The sequence below is a fragment of the Apus apus genome, chromosome 7, assembly GCF_020740795.1.
Source record: "Apus apus isolate bApuApu2 chromosome 7, bApuApu2.pri.cur, whole genome shotgun sequence".
In the NCBI taxonomy this organism is placed as follows: domain Eukaryota; kingdom Metazoa; phylum Chordata; class Aves; order Apodiformes; family Apodidae; genus Apus; species Apus apus.
The window spans coordinates 7145902-7165457 of NC_067288.1; the positions used below are offsets into that span (position 1 = coordinate 7145902).

At 42.4% G+C, this 19556-nt stretch overlaps 1 protein-coding gene across 2 annotated transcripts in view; it reads right to left on the minus strand.

The window, feature by feature from the left end:
- ATF6 (activating transcription factor 6) overlaps positions 1-19556 on the minus strand; it is a 76779-nt gene that overhangs the window by 17383 nt on the left and 39840 nt on the right. For both annotated transcript variants that reach the window (XM_051625425.1, XM_051625426.1), the window contains one exon: positions 792-876. In XM_051625425.1, the coding sequence (XP_051481385.1) occupies positions 792-876 (85 nt within the window). The remainder of the gene's footprint in view (positions 1-791; positions 877-19556) is intronic.

Genomic DNA, 19556 nt, shown 5'->3' on the forward strand with positions numbered 1-19556 from the left:
ACTGTTACAGGGTTCACAATGGGTTTGATGCCTGTGCCAGTGACCCTGTGCCCCAGACATGCCCTAACTTGTCAGTTCCTCACCATATGAATTAATTATATATTTACACAGTTCCTGTCCTGCCTCTCACGTGGCTCTAAAATGCAGATCAAGAGCATTTCTCTTTGCTAATAAACCTGTGACCCCAGTGCAAAGCTGTTCTCCCTGCTGTCCTGCAGCACTGTAACACAGTTGTTATTCATCCTGACCACGCAGCGCTGTGAGGTCCCACTCACACTGAGTGTTGTATAACTGAGTGGTAAACAGCTGAGGAAACTGATGGAAGGCAGTCAGCATCCTCAAAACCAGCAAGGCCAAGGAATTTGCCCTGCTAAGCAGGCGTAGGAGGAGCCCCAATGAGAGGATGAGTCTCTGCATTTGATGGGATCCTTGTAGCCACCAAGGGAGAGAAGCCAGATCACATTCAAGTAACCCTTAACTGGCTGTCTATAAAATCGCCAGGACTGGACGGCACCACCCCTGTGCCCTTGAAGGAGCTAGAATGAGATCCTGCAGAACTGCTGGTCAAGTCCTGTAGCCTCTCCTTACGGTCTTGGTGATCAGGCACTGCTGATTTGTCAGCACCCCAGCTCCAGCTGGGACCCTGGCAACTACAGTTCAGTAATGACCAGTCTGACTTCTTCTTCAAAGCTGTAACAACAGACATTTGGTCTGTTTGGTTTCCATATACAAGACAGGCACATCTCTTTGAAATTATTCTCCTATCATTCCCTTTTATGTTTTGGACTTACCATTGATGTTTACAGCTGGCAACACTATAGACATCTTTGGTCTCCGGGTCTTGTTATGTGCGGTAGCTGGCAACAACAGGTGGTCCTGCAAAAAAGGGAGAAGATGCGTTAAATGTACCCTGAAAGTACAGAGCTGGGAAAACTCCTCTTCTTTCTGTCTTACGGGCTTTCCACATAAAACTACTTACAACAGCTTAGCAAATGCAAATTTTTGAGGGAGCCTTCCAAAAGTCACAGCAATCGCTCATGCTGTGCAACCAAAAAGAAATCCTCATCACACGCGGCAGCGTATGAGAAAGCCTTGATCGTGGGGAAAGAGATGGAAACTACTATTAGGCCCTCATTCAACAGAGTGCTTATGTATCCCATTAAAGTAATTTAATTTGACTTCAATGATATTCAACATGTGGTTAAGGACTTTGCTGAATTGGAGCTGTTACTTGCAGGGCTGTCTGCTTTAGATATAACTGTCATCTTGCTCTATCTATGTTGAGCTCAACACCACGTGCCTTCTGCAGTAGGGCTGTATCAGTCAGGGTTGTGGAACATGAGCCCTGCTGACAACACCTACCAGGGAAGTCTGATGGCAAAGCTGTGCTTTGGTAGCTTATCTCAGCTGTGGGGTGCCTGGGTGCTGCTGTAAGGCAGCAGTGTTCAAACTAACCACCCTGGGTTTTAGCAGTGGAAGCTACATCTGCAGGAGGATATGGATGTTGATGGACCAACAAAAGACCACTAAGGATGAGGGAAGCTCCCCTTGCCTTTCAAAGCTTTGCTTCCCTGACAGGATGTCACCTCCCTGCCTCATCTTGGCACACAGTGGGCATTGTGAGGAAAGTATATTTGCTCTCTCTCAGTAAGTAGAAGCAGAAGACTGTGGTTTTGTAACTGACAAATTGAGTTTAAATTTCTAACTCAGGCTCTAAGTGAAACAAAAACTTGCCCATCACTAAGTGTCTTTTCCAGGCTCCAAAGAATTCATGGAAAAGTTTATTTTCCCAGTCCCTGTGTTTGCCCCTCTCCCCAATCCCAGAAATGCCAAATCCAGTCCCAGTGCCTCTGAAAAGAACAAAAGCTGGCAGGTGCCACCGTGTCAAACATGAGAAAACCAACTCATTAACGAGTTTTTGCAACTGTCCTAAAACCAGATCAGTACATCTGCCCTTTGCTTCCCAAGATCCAGCCATCTGTCTCCCATGGTGAAAAAGCAGAAGCAAGTTTGATGCTCTCATCTCATTTCATTTGTAAAACTCCCATGATATTTTAAAAACCTAGCACTCAGAAACTTCACATGCATCTTTTCAGCTTCCTGGCTGAGGGAAGAACAGGCACAGAACCATCTCATGCTTTTGGCCCAGGTTGTCTTTTTGGCTGACTGAATAAGACGTCCTTCAGGACAAGTTGTTAACTTCTTCCTGACAGAGTAACTGTATTTTCCTCATCTTAATATCTAAAGACATTTTTACATCTAAGTTTCAGGAAACTGAGTTATATCCAATGTTAGGTGTTATGTATAAAGATATTCTGTAGATACATTGCAGAAATATCACTCTCTTTTTTTCCCCACCAAAAATTCCCCAAAACCAAATGACTGACCATGAGAAGAAAACATTACTTCAATAAATGACTGTAATTAAAAACATCTTGGTACGAAAATTATAAAACCACTCTGGTATAATTCCCAGACTACATATGTAATTCCCATTTCATTTTTGAACCACTGAGATTAAGACAACATTCAGTAAGACAATGAACTTTACAGAAAATCTGTTCTTGAAATTCAATGCTCCCAAGGGAACAGGCCATAGATACTATGTCCATTAAACCCACATTTTGTAACAACGTCCTTGTCATGATTCGATTACTATTTTTAAGATTGCTTAAAAAATGCTTATCCTGTTGGGTTTTTTTCGTTGCTTCTGAGAGTCCACAACATCATTATCGAGCAAAACACAAGTACTGCATAAATGACCACCTGTGAATCATTACAAATAACTACTATTTTTTTTGCTAACATATCTGAAGATTGGTACATTGATTGATGTTGGCTTAGTTGTGCTTATAATGGCACCTTTACTTACTGCAGGTATAAAGTGCATTAAGAACTACCACAAATCCTTTACAATCAGAGAACCTCTACAGAAGGAAACAGCAGTGTCTCGACAGAGATAATGCCAGATTTCTGGATATTAACAAAATCAGGAAAATTCCTCAGATACCTTCTGTACTATCACCTTTCTTGGCTGTACTATGAGAGGTTCAGGTTGGACATTCATTAAGTTTTTTACCCACAGCGCGGTGCAATCCTGGAAGAGGTCAGCAGAAGGCTAAGGGATCCTGAGGGTTTCCAAGACCCAGCTATACAAAGCCCTGGCTGCCCTTATCTACTGTCAGCAGCAACCCCACTTCAAGGAGAAGGCTGGTCTAGCCACCACCAGAGGTTTTCTCGACCTGTTTTGATGATCTTTTGATTCTCTTTTTGCAGTCCACAGGACAGGCACTAGCAGCACCAACTCCTATGGCAACTACAGAGGCAGTACAAACATCTCAGATTTGGCCTTTACAAGCTCTGCATCCCCTTCATCGTGGTTAAATTCAAAGACTTGGTGCACTCTGACTCTGCAGTTAATAAATTGTAGTTCCGGGACTACAACGAAGCCAAACTATGTACAAATGCTGCTGGGCAGGTTCAGATTCCACCAAATTGATCTGCTGGAAAACAATACTTTATTCTAAACCTTGCACTGAAAATGATATGAAAAATTCACCTTTCTTAGTTCTGCCTCACCTTTTTTTTTTTTAATACCAGGAATTAGATTTGATTACAAGTAATTTATACTTCTGTAAATAATGTTTCAAGAGCTGCAAAGAAGAAAAGAGTTCAGCGCTATCTGCTCCCCTTCCTAATTATGGCTTAAACCAAACCTACCAAGTCATTTTCTGGTAGATCACTCAATTGAAGTGGGCAACTCCAGCAAGATGACACTGGAGCTGAGAGGAGCTCCAGAGGAGCCTTCTGATCTTCAGTGACTCTCACGAGAATGAGGTCTAGTTCAGACTAGTCAACCAACATCCAAATACCTGAAGCTCTATTAAATTAATCCCACTCAGACAGTTGTCTTTGTCTGACTTGGAGAACCAGAGGAGAATTGTTTCTAGACCACAATTACAATCACTCAAAATCAAAGGAATATAGGAAGACAGATATATAAAATGTGAATGTTATAATTAAACCTAACCAAACATGCACTGTCCCTCCACACACAACCCAACAAGATCAACTCACTGGATCTGAAACAAGTTGCACAGGGAACCATTTTCAATGAAGCCACTCTGCTACCCAAGGTATTAATATTAACTCCCCTTAGTTTCCAGACTCTGAAATGTCTCCTAGAACTGCACAGCAAAATGGTAAGATCATGGATCAAGTCACCTGCTACTCCTCTGTTTTACTGGAGCAGCTTGAACAGTGTGAGAAGGGAGACCACAGGCTTCTGCTGCCACAGCAGATAGTGAGACAGTGAAGAAATTTGCACTCACATTTGTGTATCTGAACATGCTCTGGAGTTGCTGCACAATTCATCAGTATTTCAACATCAATTTTGGAAAAGACAGACATAAAGAGACACTAAGTCCACACAGATACCAAGAGTGAATGTGCAGGACGCACAGATTGTCTGGAAATTGGATACTGCCCATCTCTACTACAAAGAGCCATTTTAAAATATATGGAATAATGAAAATGCATCTATCTCCCTAATAATCTTTATCCTTTATATGCAGGAATGGCCCTCTGACAATCACTCCAAGCTTGAAAACTTTCTTAACTACCCTCATTCTACACTGAAGGCAAAGGTAGCAGTGGATATGCTGCAGAGTGTCATGAATATTTTGCCTACTGTTTAGCTACTTAAAACATTCTTGAGCCCAAAAGTCTTCAAACAGTCCACAACTCTTATTTGAAAGCAATAATTATTTATATGCCACATAAATTAGTGTATGGATTAGCGATTAGGAAGAAATTAAACATTTAGAGATCCTGAATGTATTTCTAACATGTAAAACAATTTTTCCTGTCCTGTTCTGAAGCACACAAAACTGCATCCCAGGGGTGTGTGCGAGGCTATTACTCATCCCTAATTTTAAACACTAGACAAAAATATCTAAAATTAAAATGTTGTTTGGGATATTAACACATACATAAATAAAACTGAAATAACAAAACTGAAAATGAAGAAAAGCAAATCTTACAAGTCAGCATCTGGCCCATGAGCACGAATGTCAACCAGAGGCAGAATAAATCACAACTGTTACCCAACAACAGATGGCCTTGGCTTGGGCCAAGATTTGCACTTAGGCGAAATGACAATTTAAGTAGACGTTTCAGACCCGAGACTGCTGGCAGAATGACTGGAAAAATATTAGCCTGGAATGACAATATTTCAAACGAGGCCCTAGCTTTACCATTCTCATTTTGCTTTTGATCATCTCTACAGTTCGGTGATAGTGAAGCCAGATGAGATGAGCAGATAGATAAATATAGATACAGCTACTAAAACTCCAGCCACAAATACATTGACTTAATTTAATGAGCTGGAATACAGAAAGCCATTTTTTCCTGGGAACAAAGTCTGAAGCTTTTGCTTGTTAGACTTCTGATAATGATGACATTTATTAAGTCCTTGCCACCATAAAATATCCTGGGCACTATATAATTAGAATATAACGAACGAGAGCTGCAAACATTTAAAAACAAGGCGCCTCTATAGAATGAATTTCCTCACTGAATCTTTTTACTCTGCTGGCTATTTCATTGCTGGCTGATCTGCTTCTGGACTTAGTAACACATGGAACTGCAATAAAGATTTTAAGGCTTCTTACATAAGATCAGTGTTGTCAGGGCTCTAACAGGGATTAAGCTTTGGAGTCTTGTGTATCTCTAACCCCCACAGTCAACTGGCAATGGAAATCCTGTTCCACTGTGCTAGAATGTTCCAAAATTTGCTGCCCCTGTAGCTTCAGCCTGAATCTCATGACACGTGGTTTGCTTCTCAAAGTCTCTACTACCTAGATGTGTGAAAAGCTGTTTTTATTTTTTTAAAAAGAAAATAATTGATTCTAAATCTCATAGTTAAAGGACATAAAGAATATAGCATCACTGCATACCATGAGGTTTCATTACACAGAGAGTAAACATGCTGCTTAAGGGTCTTTTTTATTTATTATTAATTTTAACTATCAAAATTTCATAATCCAGATTCTTGCCTTTTCAATTCTTGGAATTGGCAATACTGCTTGTTTTGGCTTTTGCAATGCATATCCCCTCAGCAGCGCTGCACCCAGCAACAGACACTTCCCCAGGGAGCAGTGCCACCCTCTATAGGCCATCTGCAGAGCTCCTCCTCCCTTGGTGTGTGTGAAACAAACACAACAGAATTAATCCTTGCAGTGTGCCTGGGATGGAGGAAAATATTACCAGTGCTACGGGGAATGTTTAGAGGAGACGTGCATGCATTTGAGGGATACCTGAGTGACACGGGACACAAAGGAATCCACTTCCAAACCCACCAAGGCTCTGCACTCTCAGCATGAGCTGTCTTTCCTCCTACCTCTGAGGTTACGTATCTGTCAAACCAATTCCTCCAGATGTTTCTTCACTGCTGTGCTTAGGTACAGGCAAGTATTTTTCAAAACCCTTTCATAATGTCTTGGGCAAAAGCATTTCCTGCTAGAAAACCAGTAACATAACTTGATTTTCATGTGCTTTGTTACAGTGTATTACAGCACATCTGCCTATGTAAGCACTGCTTGTCACGCTACTGAGGGGCAAGCCATGATCCTTCTCGCTGGTCTGGAGCATGTCCCTGGCAAAGGACAGATGTGATCCATGTGGGAGCTGTGACTCTGCTCCTGCAAGACAGGCCCTCTCTCTCTTCTCACAAAGGCTTTGTCAAGATGCCCAAAAGAGTCCTGCTCTCCATTAGAGATCCACCTCTTTTCGAAACCAAGTGACATTTGTTACTTTACAGGAATAAAATCCTCAAGGAGACGGGACTAAAATGCCAAAGGAAAACCTTAATGTGCTGTTCTTGATTTTGCCTTGATGAGGAGATCTGATCTTTGCCATTGCCTTGGAGACCAACTATGTGCTAGAATATTGCAGCTAAGAAAACCAGTTGCCAGAGTAGAGGGGGCAAACAGAGTCAGGCGCCTTGGCATGCCAGAGGGTACTCTGTCCAGGCAGCTTCAAAAGGCTTCTTACAGTAAACAAACACTGCAGCTGGGCATTTTTTTCATCTCTGTTTATGACTAAGAGGTCTCCCAGGGAATCGTGCCTCAATCTCTTCCAGCTTGAATCTTCATGCTGTGATTCTAGGACTGGATTACAACCACTGCCAATACAGGCTAAAGAGCTTCCCACATGCCACTGAAGCACTGGCAGCTCCCCAAAGCTGCTGGGGGTACCATTTATCTTTAATGGCAATACTTTTGGTGGGGTTCAGCATGTTCTGACAGATTAAAAGCTCATCTATCAACTATACATCCACATCTAGTGATCACAAGATGAAGCAGAGAGAAAGCAAGTGGTTTTTTGACTGTGAAAAAAATTCTGCATCAAATCCATGTGGTGTCTTCAAATCTTTTTTTTCTGAACACCTTCAGGGATTTCAGGCCAATGAGATGACACTGAAATTTCTTCAGAGGAACACTGCTGGCCAGACAAAGAGCGTGAAACAAAAAGGTGCTTTCACAGGCCCAAGAAGCTGCATGCCACTTCAGAGACTGCCCAGTACAGGCCCTCTGAGGAGCTGGACTTTTTAAAACCTTTGGCTGACAGAGCCAATGAGCCAGCTTTTCTCTCATAAACCACAGATTTCACACTTTTAGAAAATTCCAACATAATTGTTTCAGGCTGTCTTCTGGCCATTGCCACAGAGATGTGGTGTTTCTGTCCTGATCAGTCCATTGAAGCTGCACTGAGCAGCACTGCAGGCTGTGGCACACAGCTCCTAATCAGGGAACACCACCTGTGAAGCTAGAACTTGATCCTCAAGACAGGCTGGAATGAACTTCAGCAGCTCTATGGACATGAAAGGAGGCTGGTCTCCAGGGAAGAGAACTTACTGCCATGCACTCATGGCCTAGGGACTGATTCTCATCCATCTCAGCTGTTCCCAACACTGGCAAGCACATAGCAGAGATCCTGGTGTAAATGAAAGTCAGGTCCTAGCATATCTGTTTCTGGTTTCCTCTGTCAGTTCGAAGAGGACATGTAGGAAAGTTTACAAATTTGTAGAGGAAATGGCTGTATAATTTCACTATTGGTTCGGTGGGGTGATGGCAACCATATGGTGTCCTGAGGATACACCACACTGGATACAGCGCTGGTCCATCTGAACATGCCAGAAGTTCCTGCAATATTGCTTTACCTACAGGAGGACATTAAACAGAGCAGTAGCTGTAGAGGGGAGGGTGCCTCTGAAATTAACTAGACTATCCTTCCAGTTCAGTCTGACCCTTATATCTGAAAAGGACAGGGATAGTTTAAAGAGCAGAAAAAATAAGAAACCAGTTAAGCCTCTGCACAAACTCATAGCCACAACACTTAACACATTACACCATGGACTGCAGAGCTGTCTTGTTTTTAAAGTTGATGTGTCTTTTTCCCTTTCTTTTTCTATTTAAAGGTAGACCTTATAAATCCAACCAGATTTACTCACCCCATCATGGGTCTTTACAGGAATCCATGACATGCAAAGACGAGTAAGGGAGTGAGTGAAAGAGAGGACAAAGAATCATAGAATCATAGAATCATAGGGGTTGGAAGGGACCTCGAAAGATCATCTAGTCCAACCCCCCTGCCAGAGCAGGGTCACCCAGAGCACATCACACAGGAAGGCATCCAGGCGGGTTTTGAATGTCTCCAGAGAAGGAGACTCCACAACCTCTCTGGGCAGCCTGTTCCAGTGCTCTGTCACTCTCACAGTAAAAAATTTTTTTTCTGATATTCACCTTAAACCTCCTGTGCTCCAATTTGTATCCATTACTCCTTGTCCTATCACTGGTCATCACTGAAAAAAGCTTAACTCCATCTTCTTGACACTCACCCTTTACGTATTTGTAAACACTGATGAGGTCACCCCTCAGTCTCCTTTTCTCCAAACTAAAGAGACCCAGCTCTCTCAGCCTTTCCTCATAAGGGAGATGTTCCACTCCCTTAATCATCTTTGTGGCTCTGCGCTGGACTCTTTCAAGCAGTTCCCTGTCCTTCTTGAACTGAGGGGCCCAGAACTGGACACAATACTCCAGATGCGGCCTCACCAATGCAGAATAGAGGGGGAGGAGAACCTCTCTTGACCTACTAACCACACCCTTTCTAATACACCCCAGGATGCCATTGGCCTTCTTAGCCACAAGGGCTAAGGGACTAAGGGCTAAGGACTGCAAGGGATCCACAGAAAACCCACAATAAAAATTCACAAGGTCTCAGTCTCTCTTCACCAGCTCTCAACAGCCCACCCTGGGAAGCCCCATTTAACTTTGAAAGAGCATCAGTGTCGTGTATACGAACAGTTTGATTTTGCAGCATACTAGAAGAAGAGAGTTTGTGAATGAGAATTCAACTCTCAACCCCTAATCACAGAATTTATTTACTTTTCTAAGTTTTAAGCCTATAGAGAGGGGACAGAGACTGTCCCACTCAAGGAAAAGTCCCAGAAGTGGTGGGACTAGAGCTGCTGCTTCTACTTTTCTTTTGCCAAAAGTGCTTCTATTCACACTGATGTTGTTCCATTCCCAGTGTTTCTGTGCACAGGTGGTTTTTACAGCCTATACTTTGCACACAGCAAGGAAGTGATGAGATATGCTTTTTACTTAAGTATTTTACCAGAAATAGTACAATCCCACAGTCAATAAAATGTCCTGTTTTGTAAAATCACACCTTTCTTACATTCCCAGCCAATTTTTTTTTTTTTTTAGAAATAACACCAAACTGCTCTGAAACACTTTCTGGTCAGTGTCCCTGCAAAAGAGGGAAGTGCTATCCAGTTTAATTCCCACATGAGAGACCTTTTAATGAAGAAGTCTTTAGTGCCTTTTACTATCAACTGTGCTACTGCCAGAGGGGACACAGCCTGGGCTCCAAAACTAAACTAAACTAACTGGAAAGCACCTCGATGTGAGTAGACAGCCTAGTGAAAATCCAAGGGACCTCAGAGGAATGGAAAGTTCGCTCTGTTGGAAGCCTCCTTTGGAGGATTTTCCTCCATTCCCTTGAGTGGCAGCACTGCTGCCTGTCTGTGAGCAGGGCTCAGCTTTGGAGGTCAGCACTAAGCCTTTCCTCAGCATAAAGCAGAACCAGTGACAAAAGACCTCTTTTGGATTAAGAATTGAAAAGGTTACGGAGACTACTAAGGACCTGGTGTGACCTGTGTCCTTCTCTGCAGTTCACAAATGGAGACAGCAAACAACAGCAAAGCAAGAACTACTACTTTATGATCCTTCTCCTTTTGGATTGAATTTACGTTACCTTGTTTTGAAGATCAAAAGGAACCTTAAAAACAGAGGCCAAATTAAAGTGCTCTAGTTGAGAGTTTTAAATGGACTGCAAGTGTCTCAGGCTTAGACATTTTTTCAGATAATCTCTCCACTAGCTCCTGACTCCCAAAAGATCCAAGACATAACAATAGTCACCATATGATTCTATTCTAGAGCAACAACAGAAAAATCTCTCCAGGTGTAAAAGCAGAGGACCCAGCTGCACAAGGACTTGAGGCAAATGAACCTTTCCTACTGCTGAAGCTGCTCCTAATTTCCTTCTCCTGCCTGTCCTGGGCAGGGCATTCCTGCTGCTGCCTGAGAGCTGATGCTTTCCTCTGATTCCATAAACATATTCTTTCTTGTAGTTTTGACTTTTTTCCTTTGGATATGGAAGAAAAAGAAAGCCCATGTGATCAAGGAGGGCACAGGACAGAGACTGGACAGCAATCCAGCCAATTAAACTTGTCTGCAGAACTGCTTTGCAAGGCCCAAAAGTAAAGAACAATGCATGCATTTGCTATGATGTAATTTTGGTTTGGCAGCAGATTAAAAAAGATTCCTAAATGCAAAGTAAGAGGATGTGAAGAACAGAATTCTATGTTTAAATAAACAGTTTTGGTTAAAATTGTAAAGGAAGATTTTTAAGGACTTGAAAAGGCTTTGATAATCTGTGTGTGTGATTTGTGGAAATTAGTTGGATCTCCAGATAAACTGGAAAAGATACGTGTATGTGAACAGTTGACTCAGTTCTGTGCTTCTGTGAAGACAAAAAAACAACATCCAAGTGGAAAAGTTTCTCCTATCATGATGGATAAGGATCAAGCTTTCTTTTAGAGACTTTCTTTCTTCAAACATTTGTAATAAAATTTTAAAAAGCTTGCTCCAAATTATTTGAAAATTGTGTTTCTCTGCCATTTTCTGTCCTTCCCATGGGCTGTATAAGCACAAAAATGCAGTTCATCTAACTCCCAGTTGAGTCTGTCAATTATCTTTGTAGATTTTACAAAGTTGTAAGACCCAGAAGGAATTAATTGTTTTATTACTACTACCCATAAAAAGAAATTCCTCTCCTCTAATTCACTGCAGCAGAGCTCTGCTTTTGCAGAGCATCTGCAGGCTTTTAGCTTTGCAACTGCAATCTATAATTGCAAAAACATGTAATTTAGGTAGGGCATGTGAATAAAGTCCAGGGAAACCAAAAAGGATATAAATCCAGATTCTTTGCTTCTCTGACAAAACGTTAACCCAAAGTTTCTATATTTGCTTACAAGACCTCAGGTCTTCTACATGAGACAAAATCTGTAGTCCCAGAATCACTGCCCAAGTGGAGACTCAGCCCCAAAAGAGCACACATAATACAAACTGGAGAAGGGGATGTTATTACAAACACCTTTTTTCCACTGTTCTGCCTTTGCAGCCCTGCCACATAAGCAGAGAGACAACCAGTGCACAAAAATAATGTAGCTTCATGAGCACCCTCCTTGGATCCAGTATCATGAGGTGATCAGCTAGACTGCAAATGCTGAATTCTCTCTAGATCAGATTCCCCAAAAAACATAAGCTGGAAGGGTAAAAATAATTTTATGTCAGGCTTTCTCCAAAATGCTGGATCATCATAACACTGCAGTTTCAAATCCATTTGCTAGATCATCATAACACTGTGGTTTAAAATCCATTTGCTAATGAGGCTGTGCTCCGTTTTCTCTTCTGACTGAGTTCTAAGGACAATGAAGTAGCAGAGCACTGAACTCATATTGTGGTGAGACCTTCATCCTTAGAGGTCTTCAGAGCCCACCTGACAATGCCACAGCCAACCTCACACAGTGTCAGCAAGTCTTCCCTTCACACAGAGGATGGATGCTCTTCAAAACACCCTTTATAAGATCCATAAGGACCTTGTCTCAAATTTGGAAGGTTCTGTCAAGATTATGCTTTTACCTTAACCTTTCCTTGTCTTACTAACTTGCAGGCCACTCGTGAAAAGACCGTATAAGAAAGAGAATTACACCAATCAGGGCTACATACACATGCAAAATGTCTAGGAATAGCTACAGAAGTCCATGAAAGGCCACAATCTGTGACTGAACACTCTTCTGACACAACAATTTCCTTTCAAAGCAGAAGAAAACAACCTTTCTTCCAGAGCAAAAATGCCCACACAGGCAGGTAGTCAGGAACGCTGGATAACTTTAAAATCCTAACCAGAAACAACTGTCAAGGAGAGTCCAGACTTTAACCTTTTTAAAAATCAAGGTAATTAATTTGATGACAGTGTGCTTAATCCTACAATGCATGGCACAAGCTCAGGCTTGAAATTACTGCCTTCTTGCTCTCTGCAGCAACAGAAATAATTTATTGAAATCTCCCATTGAATCTCCATGCTGTCAGATAGCTGCAAAGCAAGAAGTAGATCACCTGGAGCTGTCAGTGCAAGGAACCCAGCATCTCTGATGGCTCAATTAAAGAACCAAAGGGACAGAATTTGAACACAGATACAGGATTCAGGCTGAAGGGCATTACAAAATGGATACAAAAGATGTTCTGATGAAAATAACAGTAGTATTTATTACTAGTGTACAGGGGAACATACATAAGAGTTTTGGATAAAAGTAATGCCAGACTGTAAAGCTCCATTTAACAGAAGCTGATAATTATTCTAAAAACTATGCCCTCAGTTTGTCATACTCTACAAAGGGACCAGACTGTTCATTAGCCCAAATACTGAATATGAACAGACACATTCTTGAGCTGAATACCCAGCGTGGGACTGACCTTAAAACATATTAACTGTCTGCACAAAGAACATACATGGCCCTTGTAGCCAGGATATCAGGTACTGGATTCAAATCTGGTTTGAGGGGATAAAATTACACTTGGCCAATGGCAATTTATTTCTCAGTCACTGTGACTTTCTCCCTTTTCCTGCTCCATCCACTGATCTTTGATTGTTGTTAACTTGCTGGCAAGACACTTAACTGTGGAGGATAATACATATGGAAGAAGAAAGAAAAAAACTGAAAGCAGTGAGTGGCAAAAACCAGGAATAGCTTTCAAGGCTGATGACAGGAGAGAGCAAAGTAAAACTCTGAACTAGGTCCCAGGCCAAAATCATTGATAAAGAAATGCAATTATTTTTATCTAAAAATGATCCCAGTTCTGCAAATTCAACTTCTGCTTTCTTGAAGGTTCCAGTCAGCAGTGAACCCCAAAGCCCAGTAGCAGAGTGTCCTCCTCTCTGTTGTCCCTGCTGGGACTGTCACAGCTTGCTGCTGCTTGCCCTTGACTGCCCAAGAGCAGACAGTGGCAGCCTGATCCTAATCTGCAGCCAGAGAGATGCTGCTTCTGAGACTGCAGCAGATGTACAGGAAATCAGCAGCAACAAATCTTAGGATCCTAATTGTGGAAGTTGAATCAGCTACACAGACATACACCAGAAGGACTGGAAAGTTTCTGTCAGAAATATTTGTTATCCCTCTACATTCTGGAAAAAGCAACTGACCATGAGTTAAGTCTCTGGGAATCTCCTCTTGCCCCCTCCATCCTTTAGCCTCATATGCTCAAGGTACCTGAATGTATGCCCTTAAGCTCTCCAAGGGTAATTCCTCCTCAATGAGATGGGGGTATCACCTCTTTGTAGTGGCAAGAAATTATGTTCTAGATCACAGGCAGAATGCTGTTTTAAAAATACAGACAATACTTTCAGTAAACTGCTTTTAACCTGGTTTTTTCTGTTTTGTTGTTTTTGTTGTTTGTTTTTTTTTTAATTTAGGTCTTATTCATATTGTCAGTATCTGGTGGGTAAAGTGGCTTTAGAAACCTCTCTCTGAAGAACCTAAACAAATGGGTGCTCTTCCTTCTTTACTCACCTATCATTCTCTCTCTTCTCTTCTCTTCTGTAGATTTCACTACAGAAGATGGTTTCCTTCTCCTTCCACATCCTGCCAAAGTTGCATAAAAGCTTGCCTTTATATGAAGAGAAATGCATATGCCACTGTCCAAATCACAACAATAAGGTGACACAAGAGAGACAAAACCACAACCAGGTAAGAAGGAAACAAACGCTCCTCCCAGTCAGCACTGGGGCTGCATTTTTGCCTGAATCCCCTAGATTTACCCAGAGCTCAGCAATGACTTCAGCTCAGACTTGGGTGGGTCTCTGTACCTCTTGGCAGCAGGGACAGGCACAATTCCTAGGCTGCTGATGGCTGGACGGTGGTCTGGCACACTCGGGCCAAGGCTGGAGCTCCAGATCCAAACTGCCTCTTGTTTTTCTCAAAATGTGGGTTTGAGTATCAAGATGCACTGGGCTGAAGCCAAATTTGATGGAGCATTTTAATTGGTGCAATGTGCATTTCATTACAGATCCTTGCTGGAAAGATGTTTCTCATTCTGCAGATCCCAGGACATCTGTAAGCTAAGGATTCACCCGCTATTCATAGCTTCATCTAATTAAAGATATTCAATATAATAATGCTAAAAAAGTTGTCACCCCTGTTAGTAATCATCTCAGTTAAAACAAGAGAGCATGAAAACAAAGCTTCCTTGCATTTTTTTGCCTGTTGATTTGCCTAATTCGTATTTACCCCAACTTAATGAGCTTCCTTCTCCTCACATTTGTAGCTAAGTTTCACTTCTAAGTCTCAGTTTGGAGTCCAATTTTGTTGCCAAGCGCCTGTTCTGTTTGAATTTCTATTGTCGCTCAGGAAGAAGTAAATCAGCTCTAGAAACAAACTTGATTTTACAAAAGGAAAACCATTGTAGAGTTACAATGTTATAACACTGCTGTATACATTGAATAGCTACACAATGAAACTATAACTATATATTGTTACATTGTGCATACTCAAAGTATAACAGGATGTAATTTTGTAACATAAAAAACCTTACAAGGTATAAACATTTACATTTTTTTCCCCAAAAAAGAAAACCCTAAACCAAAACAAGAAAATGACAGAAAATGGCACAAATAAGTCATTAACTCACACTTGGTGGCAAAAAGGATCTTGGACACCTGACGTTCCAGATCCTTCCTCAGTCACCCCAACCTACCTTACAAAAGTGCACTTCAGAATGGCTGGGCATATCCCACAGGCAGCTGAGCAACCTGACCCCCACGGCCACCAGAAACAAGGGTTCCTTCCCCATCCCTCAGCCCTTGCACCTTCCCTGCCAACCTCTGGCAACTATCAGACTCTCCTGCATATCCCCTGAACTCTTCAGGTTGTTTTTCTGCCAACACTGTAAAACGGATCAAGGGCAGATCACACACACACAACCAAGGAAACATTGACAACAGGAACCCTCCTTTCTGGTGGCACTAAACTGTTCAATTGTCTCACTGGTCTCTACCCTAAAAAAAAAAATCCTGCAAGCTGCTCATGTAGCCAGGGAAGAGAATACACATCCTATTTTGAACAGTGTGAGAGCACAGCACTTATTTTTTTTTCTTACTCCAGTGCTGTGGGAACTCACACAAGCCATCAAAACTTATAGCACCATGATAGAGGCAAAGCACTGTGTACTTCTCATGATCAAACCAGCTATTTCCCTAGAAAAACCTTTCTCTTGTGACAATAACAGCTTACTTGGATGTCGCTCTGAAGCCTGACTGACAAACAGGGGTGTAAACTGGTACAGGAACATCACACATCTTGCCCATCTCATGACTGCGCATGTGAGTAACCGCCTGTCTGCCACAGGAATTGAATTAGCAAGATCAGAGGCACCAGATTAGATTAAAGAGAGTAAAAGGTCAGCTTCAGGAAGATAAAAATGTAGAGCAATGCTTGTTGGCACACTACTCAAAAGACACACCAGGCTATAGCTTTCAGGCTGGGCCTGTCTCTCTTCCTGGAGAGCAGTATGTTTTCCTCTATCAGTACTTGCCAACTCTCAACCACATTTAAAACATAATGGCTCCAGCAAATAGAAGCCTTTCATCTCCCCACTTCGGGTGAGATTAATTTTTTCCAGCTTTAGCTGTCTGACAGAGCTGTTGAGTCTCCCTTTAAACCTACAGAAGGAGAGAGGCACCTCCAGAAGGAAATTCAGTCCATGCTATGGTAGGTGTTTGGGATAGGTGGGAAAAATTGAGAGGGGCTTTTCTGCCCCCACTAAGTGTAGAGGGAGCTTTGCATGGTGCTTGAGAATTTGTGGTCCTGGTGTTGCATAACGTAGCAACAGCAGCCTGTGGAATGATTTAAGTAAAAAACACAGATGCAAAGATGTTAAGGAAGAAAACCAGAAGTATTAGAGGAACACAGCAAATCAAGCAAACCTAGCCAAATCAGGGAATGTGGCCAGGGCATTGAGGAAAAGTTTTGTCACCATCTGTTTAGCATTGGTGGGACCACAGAAATACCATGTAAAGTTTTGGGTTCCCTCACCTTCTCCTAGGCAAAGATGGATGTGGGGAAACTGGAGTGGCCAGCAAGATGGTCAGGGCCTGGGGTATGTGTTCTGAGAGGAGAAATGATGGGAGCTGGGCTGGTTCAGTCAGCTGAAGAGGAGGCGAGGGGGCAAATCTAGGAGCAACCTACAACTATCTGAAGGGAGTTACAGAGACAATGGTGCCACAGCCAGGTCTGGTGCTTTGGGACATTCAGACTCTTTCCCTGCCGGGCAGTGCAGCCCTGCACGTGTCACCACAGAGGTGGAGGGTCGCAAGGACCCAAGACTCAGCTAGACTATGCCACAGCTGATCTGATCTAGTGCTGACAATTGTCCCACTTCGGACTAGAGATTTTGTGAACATTCACATTTTGAGTGCAACTGTTAGCAAGTGAACAACAAAATGGCAATACTGCACTAGCCTTAGTGGATTTTTACAAAATCCTTTTTGTTAAGGATTATTTACAAACTACAGGGAGATGGTGCCAGTAATACCAAGCAGAAACAAATGGGTGCAGTTCTCTGCCTTTATCTGTGCACATCTCGCTGACATGTCCCACTAACTTAAACATCTAGAAGTACAATAAATACTTTTGCCTGCAACTATTCCAATTATGTACATTTTGCTTGTGAAACAAGTAGTCTAAAGCTAATTTCAACATTTTCTGCCAATATCCTGTAAAGTATGATGCAACCGTATCAGAGAACCACAGAAGCCATGTTTTAATGAATGTGGGTTTTAAAAAATGAAATGCCCCGTTGACAACATTTCATCAAACCACTGGAGTTTCTAGCTTTTTTAACTACTTGGGTCAAAGAAAGGCTATATGGGAATTTTAATAATAGATTAAAGATGTGAAGAATGACACATAAAGGCTGTTAGACAAGTAAGTATCTCAGTCCACTCTTAGACACTGAGGCTACAAATACTATGACAAAATAACTGATCTCACTATGTGGATAACATCAATCACATGGGCACTTTTTAATCACCTGAATCATGCTCCCCTGTGAACCCTCCCCTCTTTCTCTTACTACTGTAGTAGTTTTAATTCTACAGAGAAAGACTGAACATCTTGGACTCACCACAATTTCTGCAAAGTATCAGTGTAAGACTGAACACCCTGAAGGCACTAACTCCTTATCCTCTCCTCCAACACAGCCTGCCATAAACCAATTTTATGTGCAGTCTCTATCTCTCCAGCTGATCAATGACAATACCTGATCAGGCCCTCAAATGTGAGGATGTACAGAACAGCAAGAGCCAGAGGCTACTTCATCCTGGTGGACGCGCTCCCTTTCATTTCCAATCCCTCTTGCCCTCTGAACCTCTGCTGGCTCTGCAAAGCTACCCTGGACCTGCACAAAGGCAATGTGAATTTCAGGTTGTCCCTGACATGCAGATCACCTCCCTCTTTCCCTCTGATCACACAGAAATCTGTTTATAAGCATACCTGACGTGCACCCAGCCCTGTACCAACAGCACATGCTGTTGCTGGGAGGCAAACGCAGGCAGGGAGCACAGCAACCCATCATTTGATGGGTCAGATAAAGTGCTGTAACTTCATACCAGCCAAGCAGCTGCATCAAGGCTTTGTTAGGATGTTTTCAAACAGAAAAAGCACTGCAAGCAGATGAAGGGGATTTGTAACAGAACTGGACAAAAGGTGCCATAGCTGAGGTACAGGGTTCTGGGTTTATTTGCTTCTTTTAATCCAGATTAGTCTTGTTTTTAGGTATCTACTTCCTATGAGAATTCAGTTACTATAGTGACTTCTATAAACAAGCAGGTAAATTAAACCAACTACTGAGATCTGAAGAGACTATGTAAGTCATAAGGGCTGTCAGATTTGATCCATGTGGTCCTAATCCACTGGTTATAACTGCCAAGAGAGCAGAGGAGGGATAGGAGTGCTGCAAGGAACGAAAAGCTAATTACTGGAGAACACACAGTGCATCAGCCTGCTCTCCCTGACATGGTCTGCAGCCATGCTCTCCTGTTTACTGACACACACATGCAAGAGGATGAGACCAAAGGACGCACACACTTTGTACATACGTTTGCTACATCCTTTTGACAAGTAACATGCTGTAGGTAACATCCCCATCCTGGACTGCCACACCAAAACACACCACCCAGCTCTACACTGAAATGGAAATACCCTGTCATGACAAAGCAACATTTTACCCAGCTGGCTTAATGCTCCTTTTTTAGCATTTGTAGCATCAACTCCGTGTTTAGCCTGAACCTAAAGAGTTCCTTCCTGCTTGTGTAAATGTAGCTTTGCACTTATTCTCCTAGAGCCACAATTAACTGCTTTTGTCAAAATTTTACACCAAGAAAACTGTTGCATCGGTCCTTTTCCTCCAAATTACAGCATGTTTATGTCCTGTTTATTTTTGTACACATTTCTCTATGCTGGCACTTTGGAAACCGAGCTTGAGAAGTCAGGAAACATCTTGCCTGTGTGGCACCTTGGCAGCCTGCTGGAGAGTCACAGCTATCAGTTGGTAAGGAAAGACCAAACAGATAGTTTGGCAAAAGCTAAGAGAAACACAGTCTATTTCTCTGAGGTCAAGGAGATACCCCTCTGGAGATGCTGGCCCCAGAATACCTGAGACAGCAAAGTTTCAACCTTGTTATCCAGTAGTCACCTGCCCAGTGATTGCCTACAGAGCTCCTGATCCTGATAAGAAACTGCAGGTCCAAGTGCTCAGGACTGTTCCTAGAAAGAAGAAGAGCTCCACACTGGTTTCCTGGAAAGGAGATTAAACAAGGGCCTCGCAGATGCTAACAAGTGACTCAACCCAGGAACCTCCATTGTGGCCAAGGCT